At 45.7% G+C, this 14,854-nt stretch overlaps 5 protein-coding genes across 5 annotated transcripts; 4 read left to right on the forward strand and 1 right to left on the reverse strand.

Annotated features, from left to right (window-relative positions):
- Positions 1 to 492: 492 nt before the first annotated feature.
- On the forward strand, positions 493 to 2,904 carry I206_106287 (transketolase; the record flags this gene model as incomplete). The annotated part of the gene is made up of 5 exons (XM_019156837.1): positions 493 to 642; positions 705 to 816; positions 876 to 1,202; positions 1,259 to 2,069; positions 2,133 to 2,904. 5 exons carry the CDS (start codon positions 493 to 495, stop codon positions 2,902 to 2,904), a joined length of 2,172 nt encoding a protein of 723 aa, XP_019010639.1.
- Positions 2,905 to 3,520: 616 nt separating this feature from the next.
- I206_106288 (uncharacterized protein) lies at positions 3,521 to 5,129 on the forward strand (the record flags this gene model as incomplete). The annotated part of the gene is made up of 9 exons (XM_070203286.1): positions 3,521 to 3,777; positions 3,844 to 3,878; positions 3,946 to 3,958; positions 4,040 to 4,151; positions 4,220 to 4,345; positions 4,430 to 4,575; positions 4,636 to 4,748; positions 4,836 to 4,909; positions 4,977 to 5,129. The coding sequence occupies 9 exons, from the start codon at positions 3,521 to 3,523 to the stop codon at positions 5,127 to 5,129; spliced, it is 1,029 nt and encodes a 342-aa protein (XP_070059387.1).
- Positions 5,130 to 5,969: 840 nt separating this feature from the next.
- Positions 5,970 to 8,970, forward strand: I206_106289 (uncharacterized protein; the record flags this gene model as incomplete). The annotated part of the gene is made up of 18 exons (XM_070203287.1): positions 5,970 to 6,234; positions 6,298 to 6,389; positions 6,441 to 6,557; positions 6,764 to 6,828; positions 6,900 to 7,029; positions 7,089 to 7,161; positions 7,221 to 7,252; positions 7,308 to 7,431; positions 7,489 to 7,563; positions 7,618 to 7,628; positions 7,683 to 7,739; positions 7,792 to 7,911; positions 7,971 to 8,218; positions 8,274 to 8,379; positions 8,431 to 8,485; positions 8,541 to 8,595; positions 8,657 to 8,879; positions 8,935 to 8,970. 18 exons carry the CDS (start codon positions 5,970 to 5,972, stop codon positions 8,968 to 8,970), a joined length of 1,884 nt encoding a protein of 627 aa, XP_070059388.1.
- Positions 8,971 to 9,126: 156 nt separating this feature from the next.
- I206_106290 (uncharacterized protein) lies at positions 9,127 to 11,346 on the reverse strand (the record flags this gene model as incomplete). The annotated part of the gene is made up of 9 exons (XM_019156841.1): positions 9,127 to 9,226; positions 9,277 to 9,439; positions 9,500 to 9,531; positions 9,587 to 9,681; positions 9,738 to 9,831; positions 9,889 to 10,235; positions 10,286 to 10,488; positions 10,538 to 11,264; positions 11,326 to 11,346. 9 exons carry the CDS (start codon positions 11,344 to 11,346, stop codon positions 9,127 to 9,129), a joined length of 1,782 nt encoding a protein of 593 aa, XP_019010643.1.
- A 1,115-nt stretch (positions 11,347 to 12,461) lies between these two features.
- Positions 12,462 to 14,793, forward strand: I206_106291 (uncharacterized protein; the record flags this gene model as incomplete). Its single annotated transcript, XM_019156842.1, has 11 exons — positions 12,462 to 12,596; positions 12,677 to 12,764; positions 12,838 to 12,902; positions 13,016 to 13,097; positions 13,161 to 13,298; positions 13,360 to 13,616; positions 13,671 to 13,921; positions 13,970 to 14,089; positions 14,142 to 14,357; positions 14,414 to 14,501; positions 14,554 to 14,793. The coding sequence occupies 11 exons, from the start codon at positions 12,462 to 12,464 to the stop codon at positions 14,791 to 14,793; spliced, it is 1,680 nt and encodes a 559-aa protein (XP_019010644.1).
- Between the last annotated feature and the right edge of the window lie 61 nt (positions 14,794 to 14,854).

Genomic DNA, 14,854 nt, shown 5'->3' on the forward strand with positions numbered 1-14,854 from the left:
TTTGACCACAGTCTGGTTGCAATCCCCTGTTTGTCACATAGGTTCAGGTCAAACGGTAAATGGGTAACCGCGAGAACCGGATGAATAATTCTGACTTTCCTTCCAAAGAACTTGTTTTCCACCTTTTACACTTACTATCCTAGCACATGATCTAATAAAACTGTATTATGATCACGCAAGATACGTACAACATCCTGACGGAACCGCGTGCTCTCCACGGTGACCCTCTCGAAGGCCACCCGTACGGAATGAGGGGGACCGGTGAAGTGGGGAGGGGCCGAATTTAGATCCGGAAATATAATTTGACGTATTGGCCCGGTTGGATCAAATCATTTATCCATTACCAGCATGAATTGTTGATTCTATGCCTATTCACGTAGGCCACCGTTGGGAACCAGCTATAAAGATCCCCCAAGACATGCAGAGGTGAAGGTGGGTTCTTCCCTTCAGCTTCATCTATGACTATATGCCGCTAAATGAAATTCTCCCAAAATGTCTCCTATAGCTACACAAGCAATAAACTCCTCACACGGCAGCGAACTCAGTAAAGATCCTCATGTATTGGCTAATGTCTCTTCACCTGATACCGAGAAGCTGGTGATCAACACAATAAGATGCCTCGGTGCGGATCTGTGCCAACAAGTGAGTCTTTAGTAACCATCTTTATATTGTCGTGCTCAATCGCTTATCCTGGGTCTATATAGTACAAGGGTGGTCATCCTGGTACGGTAATGGGTGCAGCAGCAATCGCTACTGCTTTATGGAAATACAGTATGAGGTATAATCCTGCCAACCCAGACTGGGTCAATAGAGATCGTGAGTAATCCTATCAAGTCAATACCGAGTCTGATGTTTTTGCTGATTCGAAGATGCAGGATTTGTACTTTCTGCTGGTCATGCCTGTCTTCTCCAGTACATCCTTCTCCATCTTTCCGGATACTCTACATGGACACTAGATCAAATTAAGAAGTATCATGCACCCACTATGGATGGTATCGCAGCTGGACACCCTGAAATCGAATTTCCAGGTGTTGAATTGACTACTGGCTTATTGGGTCAAGGTATTGCCAACGCCGTCGGTTTAGCTATTGCGAATAAGAATATGGCTGCTACTTACAACAAAGACGGCTTCCCGATCGTAGATAACAAAGTATGGTGTTTTACTGGGGACGGTTGTTTGCAAGAAGGTATAGGACAGGAAGGTGCGTACAGCATCCAACGGTCCATTTTCGAGCTATGCTAACTTCTTGTAATCCAGCTATATCGATGGCTGGTCACTGGGGGTTGGACAACTTGATATTAGTTTATGATAATAACTCGGTCACAGTTGACGGATCAATTGATATTTGTTTCACTGATGACACTTCGGCAAAGCTCAAAAGTATGGGATGGTATGTTTTAGAAGTGGATGACGGATCAAATGACTTAGCAGCTATAGTAGAAGTCTTTGACCAAGCCAGATCTTCCGTTGGTAAACCAACTTTCATCAACATCAAAACGGTCATCGGTATCGGATCAGCAAATCAAGGTAGTGGAAAAGTTCATGGAGCAGCATTAGGGGAAGACGACGTCAGAAACGTCAAGTCAGCTCTTGGTTTCAACCCAGATGAAAAGTTCTTTGTTCCTCAATCCGTGTACGATTACTTCAAGGAGACTAAAATTCGAGGTCAACAGTATGAAGAGCAGTGGAATCAGCTTGTTGAGAATTATCGACGATCGTACCCTAAAGAGAGTGCAGAATTGCAACGTCGATTGAAGGGCGAATTAATAGAAGGATGGGAAGGAAAATTACCTGCAAAAGGATCATTACCTAAAGATCCTAAGGCTACAAGGCAGACCAGCGGTATGTTTCTCAAATCAATCATACCTGAGGACAATTCCTTCTTGGTTGGAAGCGCAGATTTATGTGAATCTACTTTCGTCAATTGGGATAATATGGTCGAATTCCAAAATCCCAAATCGGGCTACGGCGATTATTCGGGTCGTCAAGTCAGATATGGTATAAGAGAACACGCGATGGTCGGTGTCGCAAACGGTGTGGCTGCATGGCACAAGGGGTCTTTCGTACCGTAAGGATCAATCCGATCATTATGGCGAATTTGGCCAAGCAAACTAACATACACTCCTTGCAGGATCATGTCGAGTTACTTCATCTTCTGGCTGTACGCCGCTCCCTCTCTACGTATGGCAGCTTTAATGAAGCTACGATTCATCGCCATCGCCACTCACGATTCCATTGGTGTTGGAGAGGATGGACCCACTCATCAACCCGTGGCTTTCCCTACTTTCCTTCGAGCATTGCCAAATTTCAATTACGTGCGGCCTGCCGATGCGGAAGAAGTAGCGGGAGCTTGGATACTAGCACTGAAGGACGAAGATTCTCCTAGTCTGTTCTCTCTTACTCGGCAACCAGTACCTCTGCTCGAAGGAACAGATCGGAAGAAAGTGCAATATGGTGCTTATGTTGTACATGGTGACGCCGGCGAGATTCCAGACTTGACCCTTATCGCTACCGGATCCGAAGTCGCTCGAGCGATCGACACTGCCAAGATTCTTAAAGATTATAAAGTCAGAGTTGTATCTATGCCTCATATGGGTAGATTCGACAAACAGCCGGCTGAATACAGAAGATCGATTATCCCATCAACAAAATGCTTAGTCGTCGCTATTGAACCTTACTGCTCATTCGGTTGGGCGAAATATGCTCATGCAGGTGCTCACATGACTGGATTTGGTCATTCTGCTCCTTATAGCGTTCTTTTTGAACACTTCGGATTTGGTCCTCAGAATCTAGCTGACAAGATATCCACTTGGGCTCAGACTCGAAAAAGAAGTCAAGGATGGGATCTTCCCGGTGTAGGGGAGTTTGAGGAACTTCTGCTGCACCAAAATACCGCACACTAAACAAAGGGTATGCAGGATCTAATCAATCGGCCTTCGCTGGAAAGATAAACCTAGGAGGGGGGAATTGTATGATTATCGATGGTGCAACATCATTTGTACCATGATCCCATGTCACATAATATGGATTGTAATATTAGTCATACCGACTCGCGTTGAGCACGACAGTCAATTTTAGCAGTCGATAGATCGCATCGAGTTTGCGATTTGGCGAAAGTCGAGGTATTCACCTGTTGCAGGGTAAATGGGCGGTACTCACCTTTTATTACATAAACCTGAAATGCGGCAATAGCAAGCAGTTAAGGGAATATCCGGACTTTGTTATGACGTTGTTTTGCGCTTTTAGTCGTATTTTTAAGATTTTCAGTTTTATTTTCGTGTCAAATTTCGGAGGAGATCCACCAGGTTCATATCATATCATACATTCATTATTCTATCAACCGAAACGTGCTTGACCTATATCCATTTGACTGTTGTATCATTATTTACGACTCTTAATACTCCTATCCAATTGTAACATACAGCAAAAACTGAATAAGCTCTAAAAGAATTGCGGAGCACACATATCAGGCATTCCGAAGTACAGTGGAGCAAGTACCGATCGAAGCAATCATTCATCATGAGGATGGGTTTTGATTTCCATCATCTCCTCTCGAAGCAATCACCCTCGAAAAAGTCGGCTGTTGTGGAAGTTGATCCACACTCTGCTCAGAGGAAGAAAGAATACACATTTGATAGTAAGATCCTCGGTGCAGGAGGGTATTCACAGGTATTGAGAGCTCATTGGAAAGCTCGTGGAGGTATGGTGGTGGCTATGAAAGTAGTCCGAAAGGAAGCAGTCAAGGATCGAGAAGCGTATTTAACTTTGATTGATTAGTGAGTTACCGATAGAAACATTCAGGCCAAAGCATACAAAGCATATTAATTGTCGATTTCTTATAGTGGGTTTCCCCGTATCAATTCACATCCGAATATATGTGAGTGCATCAATCGGTACACGTAACATGAATTAACCCTAATTAACCTTCTACTCACTGTCTGTAGGTGCCGGCCTAGAGTGAGTCTCATCCCTTGTGATTTATCGAATTCAAACATGTTCTCACAGGTCATTTCTTCGTAGCTGGTTCGAGACAAATAGCAAATTCTACATCACTTTTCCCCTTCTGACTGGTGGGGAGCTATTGGAAAGGCTGAACACCCGAGGTCGATTCACCGAAGACGCGACAAAGTTAGTGATCAAGAAGATACTGGTGAGATGGTTTTCGGCTTAATCACTCGAACCTTGCACATAAGCTAATGATCTTTCACTCCTACTCAGGAAATCCTTGCATTCATACATTCTCATGGCATCATACATCGTGATATCAAGCCAGATAATTTCCTATATCGCACCCCAGATTCGGAAGTCGATGATCTGGTTCTTATTGATTTCGGTATATCAAAGGTCAGTTCGGAATCTCCCTGACTGAGCGTGTGATTTGAGTGCATGTCGAAAGCAAGTCTCGTGCTAACGGTTGCTCCGCTCCAGGTACTCAAAACAGAATCGGATGAGGATCCAAAGGACCAATATGAAGTTGGAGGAACACCAGGATATGCAGCCCCAGAGGTCTTCTGCGGCACGGGATATGGCAAAAACTCAGACCTTTTCGGAGTTGGTGTAATAGGCTATAACCTGTGCGTTCTGTTCCCCATATCATATCTGAAACTGTGCCCCTGATGTCGCTGGCAATGTAGATTATCATCGTGGTCACCTTGGGAATCTACGGATACTCTAGCTCTTGTACAAGAGAGTGCTACCGCCAATGTGAACTTCCCGCCAGAACCTTTCGAAGGTGTTTCGGAGCAAGGTAAGCCCATCGTCTGCCGATTGTCTGCTATGAGGGGTGTGCTTGTTTCTGCAAAGGTAGGCGCTGACCCAAAACAAATTGTCACAGCCAAAGGCTTCATTCGCCATCTTATGCAACCTCCAAATCGAAGACCAAGTGCTAAGAAAGCTTTGACGCATCTGGTTAGTGCTCCTCCTACGGATCAATTTAGCCATCTCCATATCTGTGATACTGACATCATCCTCGTAGTGGCTGTCCAGACCTATTGGGGACGTTAACCAGGAACATATACTAAAGCCGCACGAAATACATGAAGGCGATTTGGAACCTTTACAACCTCACCATACAGTCAAACCTCATCACACCATTGCTAAGCAATTAACGGCGCGTCCTGCAGCTTGATATACGTCATCAGATGCTGTTTCACGATTCTCAACTTTCTTCCCTTCACGATATATGATCACATAGATGCGATATTCTTTCTATCTGTAAACGGTTATTAGCCTTATAATATTCCCCACACACGTTTTTATAATCCTTGGTCACTCTTCCTCAATTATGTGAGAAAATATGAATATTCTTTTTGACGCAGTTGTGTCTCGCTTCTCCGACATTTCCGTCGGCGGCGCAGCGTTGTACATGCAGTCGCATTAGGGCGAGGCTGGCTGAAGAATCGGTGACACATCAGTTGTTCAGGAACGTTGGCATCGTGGATTTATGCACATCTGCTTTTAGCTTGCCTGCAGGACTGCATGCCGATGCCCGCCACCCTTTGTCCCCTTCTGACATACCTTTCGGCAACATGCAGTATTTCGGTGAGACAAAATACGTCATGTCCGTAACGGATTTCTCCATACGAACATGCCGAAATCCCTAATATCCTGAAATTAGTAAATAAGCTAGGGAAAGGATCACCATACATCTACCGGAAGAGGTAGAACAAGGTTAAATGATGACAACGATCGACAGACCGCGTGTCGAGGATAATCGGGAATTGATTATTTGTTTCTCCTCTTCTTTCAGGGAAATCGGATTATCAGGAGTCAATAAAAACAACAGAAGGTTACTCACTCACCTGGCCATTCGATTTGTTAGAGCCATTGCTGTACCGTGGGCTTTCACCTTACCTGTCCACTTTGCTCAACGCTGAAGACTCTTCACTGTCGAGTTTGAATCCAACAACAACAGTATCTCTTCATATACAAGTCACAAGCGTCACCTCAACCTACCACATTTTGCAGAATGACAGTAGCAGAACAACAGGAACCTGATGAAGTTTGGGATCTATTGGATGCATTGGAGCATTTCAATTCCAAGGCAGGGGCCAGTGAATTGGATGAAGATGAGATGGCGTCATTGGAACAAGCATTAGCTTACGAACCTACCTACTCGCCCGCAATATCAATAGCATCAAGTGGGGTTCTGGAAAACGTCGAAGTTCCCCATCTCCCGCCATTATCAGGGACGATGCTTGGCAATGGTACATCAGACCAAGTACGGACCAGTGGTGAGTCGGATCTGCGCTCTTCTTGTAGGTTGACATGTCCCTTTTGGCTGAGTACCATTTCAGAACCTATCTCGAAAGGAGTACAGCAAGGGAAAGAACAGGTTTTGTTAGATATGGCTAGTAAACAGCGGTTTGAACTACTCATGAAATCGCAGGTAAGTCCTGGCAAGGGGCACCAACATGTACTTGCTCATATTCACTGCTAGATGGGCTTAACGCGATTCGAAGAATGGGTAGAAGATGAAGGTTTACCTGGGTCTAAGCAATTGCTGAGCTATTACAAGGATATACGAGCTTACAATGCTCTTTTTGAGGAAGTCAAAGTGAGTTGTTATTCCCAATAAAAGGGTCGCATCGTGATCGGGCGATGTTACGTGTTATGGTTTGTGATTGAGATTTCACAAGTAGATTCGTGTATGAATTGCCTGAATGATGTGAGGAAGGGCGATAAAGCGTGGCCTGCGGTGGGAGAGCAGGATGGAAGGGACTGTCGACTTTGTGTACAGTACTGACTCACAGCACACCATAGGCCATTGGTTCTGGGATAGATCATATATATCTTGGAAACCAAAGCAATGACAGACAGATAGCGAGGTAAGTTTTGCCTCCTGTGGATGTAGCGATACCTACTACAGATTCTATTCGGTACTCATCGCGTCTCTTAGCACGTCAACCTTACTGTCAATCAATAACCCTAGCATTCTCTCAGCTTCTCTTAGTATTCATACCGCGCAGGAGGAAGCGACGGACAGACTGTATGTTGCAGAGTTCAAGCGATTTATTAGTGGTAAATTGGTCAGTAGCATAAACCCGTCAAAGTCAGAGTCTACTGAGCAAGCTGACATGGCGTATAGACGGAGCAAGCAAAAGCACGATTGCAGTTCATCCCCGACCACAAAAGGAGAGGTGATCTCGGAGAAGTATTCTGTGAGTCAGAACCTTGTCATATGGCCTATTCATCACAAGCCTGACTATATCATTTTCAGGTATCGCGGATCCACGATTACCCGACCAGCCGGTAAGAGTTTGCTCCTCATTGTGTCCATTGCGTTCTCAAGCTGACAAAGGAGCAGCTTGTTTTTATCTCGGATGGGTTTTGTCGGTTATCAGAGTATTCTCGGGATTTACTGATTGGGCGAAATTGTCGATTTTTGCAAGGACCAGAGACGGACAGGTCTGCAGTACACGCACTTCGAGGTGAGAGTCGTTGTCCGTTACATACATTTCAATGGACGCTCATTTTCACCGCAACAGCCGCCATCGAGGTTGGACAGGAGCATTGTTGCTTGCTACTGAACTATACAAGGACTGGAAAACCATTTTGGAATTGTGCGTGATACGAGTCAAGCCTTGTCATCATCATAGCTGATGTCATGACTACAGTGTTGAACATGGTATGCAGAGATCCGGCCATTTCATGAGAAGAACGATCTGACCTTTTACAACAGATACCGTTGAAAGGGTCGAACGGCGCAGTGGAGTATCTGCTCGGTGCACAGATAGATGTGAGATCACATCTGCCTTTTGAGTGTGTTCATCTATTAACAAAGCACGCAGGTGACTTCAGCCATGTCGGGTGGTAAAGCTTTCCAGAACCTGCAAGATTTGGTGCAAAGTGGAAAGCAAGATGCAGCTTCAAGTGAATCATCGAAGTTTAGTCCTCAGGTTTTGAAAATAGTAGGCGCACCAAAAGCTCACGTTACGGGTTGTGGACGGTGACTGACAGCTCAGTATAGGCTGGAAAAGAAATAACCCGACCATTGACTTTAGCAGCATTGAGCGAACGACCGGTACCTAAACGGGTGACATCAGCCAGAAACGGATCCATCTCATACCCTGCGCCTGATGTCGCATCACAGAGAAAGAACTCTTTTGCACCCAGTTTGATGAGTCCCAAATTGGGGTCATTAGGTTTGGAAAAGAAGTCAACATGGCTGTCCAAGCTTAAGAAGGGTGGACCGGATCCTGCCATTCCTATGGATTCGTGAGTGACTGCTACCCAATCCGTTCCAGAACGAAACTGAGCTTCTTTATCATAGGTATTCCATTTCTCCTGGTGAAGCTAGCCCCACTCATCACATACCTGCTAAAGTCAGAGATAGAATGTCTACTTTCTCCGCTGCACACTCTAAGCTTTTGATCTTCGTGAGTCTAGACGAAGCCGTAAAACAGCATAGCGTACTGAGACTCCTGCAGGACGCTAAATGCGGACGCATACAATACGTTACCCCACCACTGTTGGCTTACCTTCGTAAGTTTTTTCGCTTGACTCCCCCAAGATACAGGGTTCACACTATTGTGCACAGGTTATCCGATACGAACCCACCGAGACCGTCTGGCGTCCCAACTCGTGCACATGGAGTGAGTCACTGTTCTAGAAGCAGACAAATAGTTCTGATACTCGACTGACACTGTCATATAGTATTGTGGATCTATTGACGGGGGAATCATCAGGCGAAACCAGTTCGATTATCAAATCGGTTCGACAGATAATAGCAGAACAAAGTACTCATTCAGTGTTCGGAGGATTATTGCTGTGTCCTTCTGGACGAGATGCACCTGATCACATCGCAGACGCAGTGACAGATGGAGGGAGGAAATATGCTAGAAGCTTGCTGCACCTTACCCCGGTAAAAGACCGCAAAGTGAGCCCAGATTTCTTCAGCATCGTCGGATCACCGAAGCTGATGTTGGTTTCAGGACAAATCGCAAATGTATGTTGTCGTCGTTGGGTGATAAGAATGAGTATTTCTCCATAGATCTTTGGCTTTCCTAGTTGGTTAATCACTGTATTCATGTTGTCTATCGATAAGGCTACTATTGTATTATAGGAATATATGGATCTGAGATTATAGTCACGCGTATGTATTTATACTTGCTTTCTCCAGTACATTATGCTTCAGTGTTGTCACTCTTCTTTTCTTCAGGCTCATCATGGAGAGCTCTGGGACTCTTCTTTCTAAGCCATGGACCAGCCTTGTACAGGATGAAACTGTTTGAGGATTAGCTACAAAAACAGGCCCATGTCATGGACTAACTTACGGTATAGGTATAAAAAGGACCGTCAGGAAAGCAAGTAAAGTGTTTCCCCAATCTATACCCAGGTTTACGAACAATCCATGAGCGGCTAAAGGCATCCCTGCACCCATCATCGATCTGAAAAAATCGTTCGAAGCGAGTACGGACGCCGCATATTCAGGATAAGCTAAAGATATACATGTTTATTAGTCTAGATTACTGCTATCGAGAGGGACTGAGAACTAACCGTGGGGAAGGTAGGTCAGGAATGGCATGAACCTGTTTTAAGTCTGTCAGTACATCGATGAACTATCAAAGTAGCTGCAGCACTGACATCCAGGTGGTACCCATTCCGAAGAAGGCAGCCGAGATAATAGGAACTATCCAATGAGTTCGATTGGCTGACCATGCAAACCAAAAGAGCGATATCTGTACGAGCAGCATTGAGCTGTGAAGGGATTCACCTTGAGAAGAGAACCACTCACCGGAAAGCAGAATGCAGCAGCCATTGACATTGGTAATCTAGCTTCGGGAGGAACTTGGTGATTCGTTTCGTCATATACCTTTTCGAAGTATAGTCTGAATACGACATTTAGCAGCATGATCTGGAATACCTTGAGTAGAGTTGAAACCTACTTGTTCCAGATACAGTATCCAGCGTATGAAATCAAAGATCCAACCAATAAAGCCGCAAACGGTAAATTTGATACACCTAAACTCCATCCATATCCCTCCATGTAGACGATTGGATAGCTCTCAAAGTAAGAGTACAGGATGGCGTATATTAACCCAATATAAAGATCGATGGCAAGAACGATGGGCTCAGTGAAAGTCATGCTAAACGGACGGACGAGTGTCATCTTGACAACCTCAGCGCCGGTCATTTGTTCTGAGGAGATCTCTGAGATTGACTTCAGCTGGTCATTACCAGTGAGTTTGCGGAGACGCTTAGCTCGTCGAAGGAGGATGGTCCCGGCGGAAGTCTATGAATGGGTCAGACGAATGAATCTATGAGTAAGGTGAATTAACTTACCTCCGGAAGGAAGAAAATCGCTAATGCTAGTGTAAATCCACTCAACCACAACATCTCCCAGAAGGACCATCTCCATCCCTTGTATTCAACAGCGAATCCAGCGATGATGGGAGCAAGAGCAGGTGCAGCACCAGCAGAGAGACCCCAAAGGCCCATCGCATACGGCGTCGTATGAGCAGCAAATACGTCTTGAATCGTTGCGCCTGGATCATGAGTCAGTATAGAACGATGACGTAGGGACATCGTACCCACCTCCGGTAGCCAATGGTGGGGAACCCCAGAATCCAGCTAAGAATCTCAACACAGCGAAACCTGCAAAGTTCGTTACTAGAGCTGTTGGTACTTGCAGAATGCAATATAATGCCAAGGTGATGATGTATGGTATGGTTCTTCCAACTGCAGGTATCTCGGTAAGAGGTGAGAGGAAGAGTGGGCCTACTCCATATCCAACTACGAAGAGCGACAAACCCAGTGTTGAGGTAACTTGCCCAACACCGAAGTATTGAGCCCCTTCCATGACTCCTGGACTCCATATACTACTTCCCATGTAAACCGAGGAAGTCATCAACATGATGATGGCGACGAGCCAGCATTTCTTGAACAATGACCAATTCAGTGGATTCTCAGGATCTTCAGGCCCATACCAAGTGACGATTTCGCTCTTACTCATAAGCTCTTTGATCTTGTCAGGAGGTATGCCTTGCGCGCCCTGTCTTGTCACTAATCTCTCGTCAACGGCTAAAGTAGTATCAGAATCCTCCGATGTGGTACTGAGTCTTCCATGTTGTTCTGCGTTTTCTCCAGGTGCAAGGTTGCGCTCATGGAAAGGATGATCCGAGGGACGTTGAGAGTCAGAGTGGGGATCTTGAGCGGTCTTCTCGTGGAATCGATATCGATTAGGCAAGACGTAGTCTGGTAATTCATCGGGATAAGGCAATAATCGGCTACCAGTAAAGGCACGAATAACTTGACCGGCAAACTAGAACGTCATGTCAATCGACCATCAGTGGGCATAAAAGACATTGGACCTTCAGACTCACAGATTCTCTCAGAGTGTCCATTGTGTTCCGATGTTGCTGACTAGAACAAATCGAGCAGCAGCGATTAGCAGAGTCGGTTCAATGATGCAGAGAAGGTGCTCTCGATGCATATTCCGACGTCCATCATGTTTATATACATGTTCTCGCGTGCAGCCGATGATGTAGGCCCTGCTGGAATCAGACATGTGTGCGAGTACATGACAACAATGAGCACAGTCTGCTCGATGCCAATAACATAATTATGACGAATCGAGATTAGATTCCAACACTAAGTTTAGTTTTCGGTTCTCTTGGAATCGATCGCAACTGATCGGGTAAACCGTATGTATATGTGAGGGGATTGATTAAGAGGAATTCGGTTGAATTCGGTCTCGGGTCTGCATTTAGGCTTGCGAGTCATAATCCAATGGTTATTCCCTTGCCTTCTTTCTCTTATCTCTCTCTTTCGGTTCTGAGTATTAGTCATTTAAGCGAAATCCCATTCGACCATTCTGTTAGAGTTTACGCTGATATCTCTTATCTTCCATTTGGCGATAACAACAGCTCCTACGACGTCCCTTATTGGTTGTCGTTCAGCCATGTGTGACGTCTACGTTCCTGAAGTAGATCAGGATGGGAATTGGGACTTAGGCGCAACCCTACTCCATGTCAGAGATACATTCACACAAACCATCCTTTCACTACTCGCTTCTTGGTCATGGAAGAAAAGATAAGGTGATCGCGCTAATAATACCCCGTGCTGAGCAATAAGAGCCCAGCACGACATGCACCACTCCCCGGATTTTAATACAGTTTACGTTGCTGCCAAGGGGCAGCTGGATCTCGGTGGTGGGATGTGGAGATTTTGGAACTAAAACGCTCCAATCACATGAAGGCGGAGAGATCATTGATTGGTTAACGCAACTGGGGGTTCTTATCTTTTGCAGGATTACGTCTGACCGGTACAGCAAAGTACGACACCGAATTGTGCTGCATTCAGTGCCTACTTAAGAAACCCGGTCAAAAAAAGATATATGATATGTGCTAAAAAGAAAAATCCCAGGCGACATTCTCTTTATAGACGTTACTTTATTTTGTAGCTTTGTGATTTAGCGTCAATCTCCCCTCCATAATAGTAATTACAAATCTTAACAACTATGCGTGCAAGGCAGGTCCTGAGAAAGCTCGAGACTAATCATGTCGAAGGCTTGTCTCGTAAAGAAATGTTCTTGGTAACCGCAGATTTGTTACCAGTACCACAGGAGCAGAAGACTTGGAATGCCTGGAGTTTCGTACGTCCTCTTGCCCTTTGCTCTCGTTGTCAGGGAGGGTCTGAGCAGTGTAAGCTGACAGCATTCTCCTCTGAATTCAGGTCGGCTTCTGGGTTGCGGACAGTTTCAACCTCAACACGTTCACTATTGCCGCCTCCATGATAAGTGCAGGACTTAATTGGTGGCAGGGTGAGTCCGACAGGAGTTGCCGAAGCCATGTCGCATGGAGGACCCGAAGCTGATCGATGCACTGGACTTCTAGCTTTCTTATGTGTCATCATCGGATATTCCCTTGTAGGACCGCTTCTGGTTCTCAACGCCCGACCCGTAAGTTTTTATTACTCTCTATGTGCTTAGACACCTTCCTTCTGCCCCTCGGACCCTACTCATCATGTTACACTTCACATGGACTCTCGTCTGCATCTGACATGTATCACTAGGGTGCGATTCATGGTATCGTCTTCCCAGCTGTTTGTCGAACGACGTTCGGTTTGTTTGGAAGTCTTTGGCCAGTATTTAATCGTAAGCTAAATAATGGACTGATCTGCAGCACTGCCTTTTTTCGCTAATGATTCGTTCATGTAGGTGCCGGTATGGCATGTATCTGGTGGGGTGTCCAAGCGTGGCTTGGTGGGGAATGTGTATATGTGCTTTTACGGGCGATTTTCCCTAGCTTCGCGAGGATCAAGAACACTATGCCTGCATCAACCGAGACAACTACTGGTAAGTACTTGGTCACCGCCTCGCTGATTAGAACCTAGCTCATAACGGTCAATCGTTATAGCCTACATCATTTCCTTCATCATCTATTGGCTCCTGTCTTTGCCCACGATTTGGGTACCTATCCACAAGCTCCGCTGGATGTTCATGGCGAAAGCCATCGTTGGGCCTATCGTTGGATTCACACTGTTCGGCTGGTCGATCCACCGAGCGGGAGGTGTAGGTCCGGTTTTCAGCCAGCCTGCCACTCTTTCTGGTTCCAAGCTAGGATGGCAAATGATTATCAGTATCTCAAGTTGTTTCAATAATATGTTCACTCTGGTGAGTTTCTTTCACAATTGCTCACAACTCAACTCGTACTGAATTATTTGAAAGATCACCAATGCCCCCGACTTTGCTTCCAGAGCCAAAACCCCATCAGCCGCTGTCTGGCCCCAGATGATAGCCATGCCGCTTGGTTTCACCATCACCTCGTTCTTGGGTATCGTGATCTGCTCAGCAAGTCAAGTCCAGTTCGGTGCACCAATTTGGGATGTCGTCAAGATTATGGATACCATGTTGGATGGTGGTAGTTCAAGCACGAGAGCTGGTCTGGTATTCATCGCTGCTGGGTTTATCTATGTTCAGTGAGTTGGATGTCGCCTTACATGGGTCCCAGCTGACGCTTTCTTCAGACTGTTGCTTAACGTAGCTGCTAACTCAGTATCAGCAGGATGTGATCTTACAGCCTTGTTCCCTAGATACTTATCGATCAGGCGAGGTGGTTATGTTGCTGCTATTGTTGGGATTTGCATGTGAGTTCAGCGTCGTACCGAAATCGGTGCACGAACTGATAGAGGATTGTAGGAACCCTTGGCTCCTCTACAAATCCTCTGCGACTTTCAGTAACTATTTGGGTGCATATGGTGTATTGCTTTCATGCATTGCCGGACCTATGATTGCGGACTATTGGTTCGTCAGACGAGGGCACATCAGAATCAACGATCTCTATTCGGCCGACAAAAAAGGTTGGTATTGGTACACTGCTGGTATCAACTGGAGAGGATACGCAGCTTATCTCTGGTGAGTACATGCGCCTGAACAATATTCAGTCCTTGCTGACAAGCTTGTCTCTTTAGCGGTTTCGCTGTCAATGCTCCCGGCTTTATCAATACTCTCAAGCCCGACATTGCCGTCTCGGAAGGTGCCAAGAGAATCTACTATCTCGTGAGTGCCAGTCTCGACACAAATGACACTACAGCTGACATCTCGCGTTCAGTCATGGATTACTGGTACAGGGATTTCTGGATTGATATACTACACCCTCTGCCGAATTTCCCCACCACCGGGTATGAATAAGCACTTCGAAGAGATCGACGAATCCGCAGGGGAGCCTCGAATTGATGAACCGCCTCAAGTGGAGGATGAGAAGCTGTCAAACGATGAGTTCCAAGCATTCGGAGAGAAGAACATGAAGTCACCACCGAGACACGATCGGGTTACTGTTTTAGAAGCTTAATTATTGTGCCGTTATTTTCGATAGCCCTCCTGTAACTGATGTCCGCTCAGTCGGACAAAAA

The sequence above is a fragment of the Kwoniella pini genome, chromosome 8 (genome assembly GCF_000512605.2).
Source record: "Kwoniella pini CBS 10737 chromosome 8, complete sequence".
NCBI lineage: Eukaryota > Fungi > Basidiomycota > Tremellomycetes > Tremellales > Cryptococcaceae > Kwoniella > Kwoniella pini.